Genomic DNA, 9707 nt, shown 5'->3' with positions numbered 1-9707 from the left:
TCTTGTGGCAATGATATCACTCTCTTTGTTTCTTCTTCACCAATATGATTCACTTTAAAATTTTGAGAAAGATACACAGCATCACATTTTCGAGTTTTCTCCTCTATAGTATATGCCTTAGTAATTTTTTTAATTGTGAAGTTCTCACCAAGATGTAAAAGTTTCTTCCTATAACCATTCCAAGATGAAGGCAATTTTAAAATAATTATTTCAACTTGTAATGATTCAAAGATCACTACTTGTAAATCACAAAGTCTAGTTACAAAGATTTGTAACTCATGAATTTGATCCATAACAGACATAGTATCATTCATAATAAATTCAAAATATTTCATCATAATAAACTTATATGTTCCTTGTCTTTTAGTATTGCACTTTTTTTCAAAAGACTTTCAAATCTCCAATGGTGATTGAATTGACATATAGAGATCATAGAGTTGGTCTAATAAAATATTGAGAATATAACCTCGACAAGCAAAGGTATCTTTTCTTTCTCTTCTAGTGTAGAATCTTCAGCGACATTGGCAATTGGTGTTGAGTCAATTATATATGCAAGATTGAGAATCGAAAGAAAAAACATCATATTGTCCTTCCAACAGTTGAAGTTCATTCCATCAAAGCGATTCAACTTGACAAACTCTTTATTCATGACCTTTGAACGCGGTGTTTTGATTTTGTGCCATCTTCAAGAAATATCTTTCTAAAATTATTGGTATATGAAAATGGTTTCAAGGCAAGATTAAATTGCTTTCTTTACAGAGATATTTGTCTCCACACTTTGTTGCTATAGAGTTGATGATAATATTCTTCCAAGATACAATAAAACATAAGAATTTCTTAATTAGCAATAGTAAAAAAATTCTCAACTCTATTAAACAAAAAAAATCTCATGATAATAATTAAGTAAAATATACACTTAGTATTTGTGTGTTTGAAATAATAGACAAATACTTATTTATATATACTACACGTAATAATTATAATTTGTTACGTATACAAATAATGATATCTTTTTTATTGTCAATAAATATAATATTTTAAACATACACAATTATTAAAAATTTATGTCCTTTTAATCAAATAATACTAAATGGTTAATAACTATTTATTAATATTAATAATATTAATTAATTAAATTTGTAAATACTTTTTTAAAGAAAATAGACTTCCTGAATTTAATTGCATAACATGTAAGTCGTGCATATTTTTCAATGAAAGTGCCTCTCTTTTGCAAACACACCACGGTGTCTTAATTGTTTCCTTCGCCACTTAACATTTGCAAGATTTCATATGTATATGAAGTGCTGTTCTTGAAGTGTTTCATGGCAATGCAATTCCTGCACAGGTCTTCATCAGATACCTCAATCAAAATATCTAAATAACTAATTGTCTCATTAATTGAATAAAAGACAAATATAAATAAAACCAAGAAATTCGCCTGAGAAAGGCCTACCACATGAAACATTATATTGGGCTCCATTGTCACTCTCACTCAATTCATTGGTCCATGCTTCGATATTCGTGACAAGAGGAGTGCAATTATTATACAACTTGCATGCGTGTTACACGCTTACACATGTTCATAGAACTGTAGAAGGAGAAATTTCCCTCTATAAATTGTCCCTCTCTAGTTGCACACTCAGTATCACTTCGATCCTAAACAAAATGGAGTCCAGTCATCTGCTACCCCTTTCAGCACTTTTTTGTGTAAGTTTATCTCTCTAAAATAGGGGGAACATAAAAATAAAATAGAAAGAAAGAAAATGTGAAGCCTTATCTAATTATTATGAGGTTAATATTTATTGCTTCCTTCGCTACTCAAACTATTATTATTTGTTCCGATTTGAAAATTTTGACAGCTTGCAATTCTGGGAAGCCATGTGCATGCATCACTGCCTGCTGAAGATTACTGGCAAACACTCTGGCCTAACACTCCCATGCCTAAAGCTTTCAAGGACCTTCTCGTGCAGCCTGGTGAGTTACATGAATATTCTCAACTACTACTATACATCTCAGCTAGTTTTTCAACTCTAGAAAGTTTCCTCTTCTTTAATTAATGTTGTTTTAAGTCCTTAATTTTATTATTAGGTAATTACCTACCTAAAAATATCTCATTAAAATTATTAAATAATTTAATATATTTAATTAAATTATTTAATATATATTTGTATATTAACTTTCATCTTAAAAACAGATATTTTTACATGAATAATAACCACATATATGTATGTTTCTAATATTTTTTAGCATGTTCGGTAATTTGTTTCAATAAAAATATTAAAATATGGTGAATTCTATCCGACCCTTCTTAAAATCATATGTAAATTATTTCTTATGATGTGTCACATCTTAATTAAATATTTACTTTTAATTTGAGTTATTATCTTAATCATAGTTAGATTATATTGTAATTAAATTTTTAAAATGTGTAAATGTATAATTTATTAAAAGATTAGAAGCTAATTTTTTAAATTTTCCAAATCACGTTAACAGTGGCCTTAATCCTAAATTTTTCTTTCTCGTTCACTCTCAATGTCACTCAGCAACTCTTCCTCACCAGTCAGTCTCTCCTGAAATCTCAAACGGTCAAACTCCAGAGTCCAGAAGTCACGATCGCCGACTCACTACAACAAATAAAGGTTCTCGCAACGGTCAAAAATCGTTGTCGTAGATCGAAAAACCGTTCCCAAAACTTTAGGCAACTCCTCTAATTCATCTCGCCAGTTCCGATGCATCTCCAACACTGCGTCGTCCCTACTCTGCGTTGTCGCGTCTTTTTGCTCCAGTGCGTCTCTCGTTGTCGCTGCTGTCACCCATGGCTAGAGTCTGCTTCCTCGTGCTTGGACAGGTTGATTTTCTCTCTTCTATGCATTCTTGAAACTCCCTATCAGTTTTTCTAGTTATTTAATTGGCTTATAATTTGATTACATCAATAAGGCAGTGCTGCTTGCATTACCGTCGAATTTATCGACATATCAACGAGTAGATAAAACGCTGTATTCAACTAATTACATTTACCATCGGAAAAATGACCCTAAATCCGACAGTAATCGTGGCGCCAATTATTTCACCTTTTTCTTGATTTGTTACCGGTAAATTTACTGTTGAAAAACTGAATCCGACGATACATTTTTTATTCGACATATTTATTACAAAATTCGTCGATAAAGCCACCGCTAACCTCTGATGTTAAATTCAACGCTATTCAATCTTTTTCTTGTAGTGACTCGTTATATACAGTGTGTAAAGTCAGTCAATTCATACATAATCCAAGATTGTCACATTGGATGTTGTTAAAAAAATTCTAAGATATCTTTAGGCACAAAAGAGTAGGGTTTAGTCTTCCATAAATGCCAAAATTTCAAACTTTATGGGTTCTCAATTTCTCATATTCGGATATGATTTCGGATCTTGAGAATTGGAGATCTATGTCTGAGTTTTGTGTTTATCTTTGAGCTAATTTACTTTCTTGGTCTTATAAGAAGCAAACTACTATTAATAGATTCTCAACGAAAGCTGAATTTCGGAACTTAGTAGATGAAAGAGCTTAGCAGCAGAAATAACACAAATATCCAACACAAGAACAATATGGAAGCAGCAGAAATAACACAAATATCCAACACAAGAACAATATGGAAGCACTCACAATACAATATGGCAGCAACTATAACAAGCAAATATAGCAAGTAAATCAATAACAAGAACATACCGAGATTTTAACATGGAAAACTTCATCAATGTGAGAGGTAAAAACCACCGTCCAGAACAATGAAATAGCTCTACTATAATCAAATAAGGTACAAGAGAGTCTCAAACAAAGCACAAAAACGTGCATATAACCAGCCAAAATATCAAATCACCAAAGCTTACAATTGAGAAGCAAGAAGATGAAATATATCCAAAAAATAGAGCTTCTGTCATAGCTAATTTCTCCCTCTTCAGATCTCCAATTAAAATCTTCACCATTAAGAATGACGAACAACATGTGAAGAATCTACAGTCCAAATTTCACATCAATCCAACGGTGAAAAAATGAGAAACTGCAGTTCAGAAATTGCTGCTCTATAAAAAAACGGAAAACCTAAGTTCTCTCTTTCAAAGTTAATTTCTCCCACTTCAAACCTCCAATCAACATTTTCACCGACCAAAATCAAGAAAAAAATGAGAGGAATACACATTTCAAATTTCAAGCCGATCCAACGGTGAACTAATGCAAAACTACCACTTGAAATTTACTACTTTGGATAAATTTTCTGTTTTCCCTCTTCTTTCTCTCTTTAGTGGCTACTCTCTTTCTTTCAGACCTCAAAAAATTGAATTAGGGTTGTGACACTACGGTGCAAGAATACATCCCCAAAAAGTTGGGCTTGGGCCTCACAAAGAAGAGAAAAAACCCAACAAATCTCTCCCTTCTCGACTAGGTGGAGGCCCTCGCCATTCTGGTGATCAAACAGCATGTTTCAAGCTTATCTCTTGACAATGCTTTTGTTATCATATCAGCACCATTGTCATCAGTGTGAACTTTTTCAAGTTCCAACAACTTGGAATCTAACACATCCCGTATCCAGTGATACCTAACATCAATATGTTTAGATCTTGAATGAAAAGTAGAATTCTTGGCAAGATGAATAGCACTTTGGCTATCACACAACAACACATAACGGTCTTGCTTGAAACCAAGTGCTACAAGAAACTTTTTCATCCACAACAACTCTTTACATGCTTTAGTTGCTGCAATAAACTTTGCCTCTATGGTAGAAAGTGCAACACACTTCTGTAGCCTTGACTGCCATGAAATAGCTCTCCCTGCAAACTTGACCAAATAACCTGAAGTAGACTTTCGAAAATCAATATCTCTTGCCATGTCTGCATCAGTAAAGCCAACTAGCAAAGGTTTCTCACCACCAAAACTCAAACTTAAGTTAGTTGTATCTTTGAGATATCTCATAATCCATTTAACAACATTCCAATGTTCTTTACCTGGATTAGAGAGAAAACAACTCACAGTACCAACCGCATGAACAATGTCTGGTCTAGTACACACCATAGCATACATCAAGCTTCCAATAGTTGAGGCATAAGAAATTTCATTCGTTGCTTGTTTCTCCTCATCAGTGGTTGGACACTGCTTGGTGTTCAACTTAAAATGAGGAGCAAAAAAACTAACACATTTGGCATCATTCATGCCAAACCTTTAAACCACCTTCTTTATGTACTTCTCCTGTGACAAATAAAGCTTCTTGGAATCTCTAAAACGAGTAATAGTCATGCCTAAAATATGTTTGGCAGGACCCAAGTCCTTCATAGCAAAGAACTTGCTCAACTTCTTCAACTCATTAATCCTCAAAGCATTCTTACCCACAATCAAAATATCATCCACATAAAGCAAAAGAATGATAAAATCATCATCGGAAAAATTTTTGCACAAATACACAATTATCCGAAGTTATCTTACGGTAACCATGCTCCAACATAACAGATTCAAACTTCTTGTACCATTGTCTTGGAGTTTGCTTCAACCCATGAAGACTCTTCTTAAGCTTGCACACAAAATCTTCCTTTTCTTTAACAACAAAGTCCTCTAGTTGCTCCATGTAGATCTCCTTGTCTAAATCACCATGAAAAAAAGTTGTCTTCATATCCATTTGCTCAATCTCCAAATCAAGAGACGCTGCTAATCCAAGCACAGCACGAATGGATGACATCCTTACAACAGGAGAAAAGATCTACTCATAATCAACACCTTTTCTCTGGCTAAAACCTCTAACAACCAATCTAGTCTTATACCGAGGCTTAGATTGTGTTCTTCATTCTTGATTCTGAATACCCATTTGTTCTTCAAAATTCGCATATCCTTTGGTAGCTTCACCAACTCATAGGTAGCATTCTCAAGCAAGGACTTCATTTCATCTTCCATAGCTTCAAGCCATTGAGCTTTGCTTTCATCTTCAACAGCCTCTTCGAAACATTTAGGTTCTCATCTATCAGTCAACAAAACAAAATCATGTGGAGAATACCTTGACAAAGGCTTCCTCTCTCTTGTAGACTTTTTGAGTGCATTTGCAGGAATTTCCAAAGTTGGTTGTTCATCTTGATCATCATCACCAACTTCATCAAGTATCGGATCAACTGTTCCATCTTCACCTGCACTTTTATCATGCTCATTATTTTGAGCTTCAACTCTACCATCTTCTACCATAGGCATAGAGGGAGTAATATCCAAGTCAGAAAAATTATCACTACTCTGAACCATTAGCTTCTCTGCATTATCAACATCCTTCAATGTTTGGTCTTCAACAAAGACAACATCTCTACTCCGAATCACCTTCTTGCTAATAGGATCATAAAATCTGTAACCAAACTCATCTATGTCATAGCCAATAAAAATACATTGCCTAGTTTTTACATCAAGCTTAGATCTCTCAACTTTGGGAATATGAACAAAAGCTTTACATCCAAAGACTCTTAAATGATCATAAGAAACATCTTTACCTGACCATACCTTCTCTGGCACTTCAAATTGCAAAGGAACACATGGTGTCTAGTTCAAGACATGAACAACAGTGCTCAAAGCTTCACCCCAAAAGGATTTTGCCAATCCAGACTGTGACAATAAGCACCTTACTCTTTCAACCAGTGTTTTGTTCATCCTTTCAGCCAAGCCATTCAACTCAGGAGTCTTCAGAGGATTCTTCTGATATCTTATACCATGCTCTTTATAATAAGTATCAAATGGACCTAAGTACTCACTGCCATTATCAATACGAATGCATTTCAACTTCTTTCTAGTTTCTCTTTCAACAGAAGCTTGAAATTGCTTGAACACATTCAAAACTTGATCTTTAGTCTTCAAAGTGTAAACCCATAATTTTCTAGAATGGTCATCAATAAAGGTTACCAAATAGATAGATCTTTCAAGTGTTCTGGTCTTCATCGGTCCACATACATCAGAATGCACCAAGTCAAGTATCTTTGGCTTCCTTGAAGATGGATGGCTCTTAAAAGAAACTTTATTTTGTTTTCCAGTAAAATAATGGTTGCACTTTTGCAAAGCAACCTTACAACCAGATAAAAGATTCCTCTTGGATAACATATTCATGCCCTTCTCACTCATATGACATAATCTCTTATGCCATAAATCAGTTTCATCAACAAACTCAGCAGCATTAACAACATCTTTCACAATCTTTGCTTGAGTTAAATAAAGAGTAGAGTGTCGAGCACCTCTAGCAACAACCATGGAACCCTTGGTGAGTTTCCAACTATCACGAGAGAATGAGCTATCCAAGTCTTCATCACACAACTTACCAACAGAAAGTAAGTTTAACCGAATATCTGGAACATGCTTCACACGCTTCAAAGTCAACTTGGTACCGTTGGAGGTTTCTAAGCAAACTTGTCTAACACCGGCACATTTTGAAATACCTTGATGAGCCATTTTCACGTCACCAAAATCACCAGGAGTATAAGACGTAAACAAATTCCTCCTAGATGTAACATGAATAGAAGCACCACTATCAATCACCCAACTAGTGCTATTATCAACAAGGTTAATAGATTCAAACTCTTCAACAAGAAGAATATCATCATGAGTTACATTAACCTTGTCTTCCTTGCTACCATCATCTTTATTTGTGCTCTTGTCTTTACTTGCCTTGGCTTTCTCCTTCTTTAGTTGCCAACAAAATTTCTTCATATGTCCCTTTTGACCACAATGATGACACTCAATATTTTTGAACTTTCCTCGAGACTTGCTTCTGCTTTGATCTCTACTTTTAGGACCTCGACTTTTGTTTCTCCCCGTAGACTCGGAAACAAGAACATCTAAATGTGTAGTCGATGTACCTTGTGACTTTCTTCTCATTTCTTCATTCAAAACATTGCTCTTAGCAAGATCCAAAATAAAATATAATTATTTTTACTAACATATCATTATATAATTAGATAAATATACAAATTTATTTTAGATTCACACTACTTCGAAATTAAATTCTTAAAATATGCAAAACTAATTTATTTTTGAGTCTTTATCATTATAAACTCTCAAAATGGAAGAAGCTAATTATGCAAACTATTCACACTTTATTTGATTGGTTTCAACTTTAAGGAAATTGGGATTGGATGAGAAGGGAAAGCACCCATGTTAAGCAACAAGCAACCACAAGCAATAAACTCAAAATACCAATTGGTGCGTTTTTGTTCGACCTTCATCATGATGGCGACAAAGAGAGTGAAGACTTTAATAAAACATTTCCGTTGTATTCCCACAACAAACATAGTGACCATCTCACAAGTAACGAACCTACGATACCCAATGGCGCATTTTTCTTTGAGCATGATCTTCTTCCCGGCAAAAAACTCATCCTAGGACGTATAAAGACCTCGGATGTGTTCACTTTCTTACCGGACACAATCGCAAAGGCCATTCCATTTTCTAGCAGCAGGCTCCCCGAGATCTTGAACCGCTTTAACATAGAAGCTGAGTCAACCGAAGCCGAATCAATGAAAAAAACACTTGCGCTTTGCGAGAGCCCTACTATGCACGGAGAAGAAAAATATTGTGCAACTTCTTTAGAGTCGCTACTCGATTTCGCGGTTTCACAACTTGGAAAAAACATAAGGCTACTTTCAACTGAATTCGAAAGGGAAACACAAGATCGGCAGTACACTGTGGCGGAAGGAGTGAAGAAAAATGGTGAAAAAGCAGTGGTGTGCCACAAAATGAATTACCCATATGCTGTGTTTTATTGCCACAAAACAGATACAAGGTCTTATAGTGTTCCATTGATGGCAACTAATGATGGAACAAAAGTTAAAGCAATAGTAGTTTGTCACACCGATACTGCTCACTGGCCATCAAATCATGTTGCCTTCAAGATGCTTAATACTAAGCGTGGAACCACTCCCATTTGTCATTTTCTTCCCACTGATAATGTTATTTGGGTACCTCAATTCAGCGGCCTGAAAGATGACATGTAAGTAATGCCCTCCTTATGATGTTGAAAGTGTGTCTCCTTGCATATATAGCGAGTACTAAGTCTACTACGTTATTGTAATATATATGTATGTGTGTTAGTTTGAATGTACCCCAACTATAATAATGTGTTCTAGAAGTTTGGCTACGTTGTGCTGCAAGAGTGCAAGGTGCTGTAAAAACTTCTACAAGTTGTTAATGCATAATTATGTAATGAGGTATGCAGTAATGATGTTGCCTTTGATAAAATTTTTGCATAATTTTTTTGTTGAATTATATCCAACCCTTTTTAAATTAAAAGAATAGTTATTCTTTGTGGCATATTTTATTATTATTAAATAAAATTATATAAATTAGCTTATCATAGTTCACTTTAATTTTTAATCTAACCTAAATTTTATTAATCTAATCAACTAATCACGATATAATTTTTTTGTAAATTATAAAAAATTATTTAAAAATTAATTTTGTAATTTTTTTTTTAAATTATACATTTATTAATAAAATAATTAATAAATACTAAATAAAATAAATTCTGATTATTTTTTTTTATTTTTTTTTAACATTACCGTTTTATGTAATCTATATTCTTACTTTTTGGAAGATTTCAAAATATACTATATAAAATAAAAATTCTTCTTTCTTGATGTTCAATTTTTATATTTTCAATAGGTCTTGTTGAAAAAGATATAATTGGATTTTTTTATTTATTTTAAATCCCAGTATATCCTTG

The 9707-nt window shown here is 33.7% G+C and overlaps 1 protein-coding gene across 2 annotated transcripts; it reads left to right on the top strand.

The window, feature by feature from the left end:
* Positions 1 to 1564: 1564 nt before the first annotated feature.
* Positions 1565 to 9223, top strand: LOC107462337 (BURP domain protein RD22). Of its 2 annotated transcripts, none has more exons than XM_016080914.3 (3): positions 1565 to 1707; positions 1860 to 1974; positions 8108 to 9223. In XM_016080914.3, exons 1-3 carry the CDS (start codon positions 1666 to 1668, stop codon positions 8977 to 8979), a joined length of 1029 nt encoding a protein of 342 aa, XP_015936400.1. In that variant the 5' UTR covers positions 1565 to 1665; the 3' UTR covers positions 8980 to 9223. The 2 variants fall into 2 exon arrangements, with proteins under 2 accessions (XP_015936400.1, XP_052108649.1); XM_052252689.1 differs by lacking the exon at positions 1565 to 1707 and adding an exon at positions 2544 to 2848.
* Positions 9224 to 9707: the final 484 nt, after the last annotated feature.

Source organism: Arachis duranensis, chromosome 8 (genome assembly GCF_000817695.3).
Source record: "Arachis duranensis cultivar V14167 chromosome 8, aradu.V14167.gnm2.J7QH, whole genome shotgun sequence".
NCBI lineage: Eukaryota > Viridiplantae > Streptophyta > Magnoliopsida > Fabales > Fabaceae > Arachis > Arachis duranensis.
Note: the sequence above shows the minus strand (reverse complement) of the source record. Positions and strands in the feature narration are given on the sequence as shown.

Coding starts and splice junctions, on each gene's coding strand:
- LOC107462337 (XM_016080914.3), top strand. CDS start 1,666: ATGGAGTCCAGTCATCTGCTACCCCTTTCAGCACTTTTTTGT. Junction 1,708..1,859: donor CCCTTTCAGCACTTTTTTGT/GTAAGTTTATCT, acceptor AAATTTTGACAG/CTTGCAATTCTGGGAAGCCA. Junction 1,975..8,107: donor GGACCTTCTCGTGCAGCCTG/GTGAGTTACATG, acceptor TTCAACTTTAAG/GAAATTGGGATTGGATGAGA.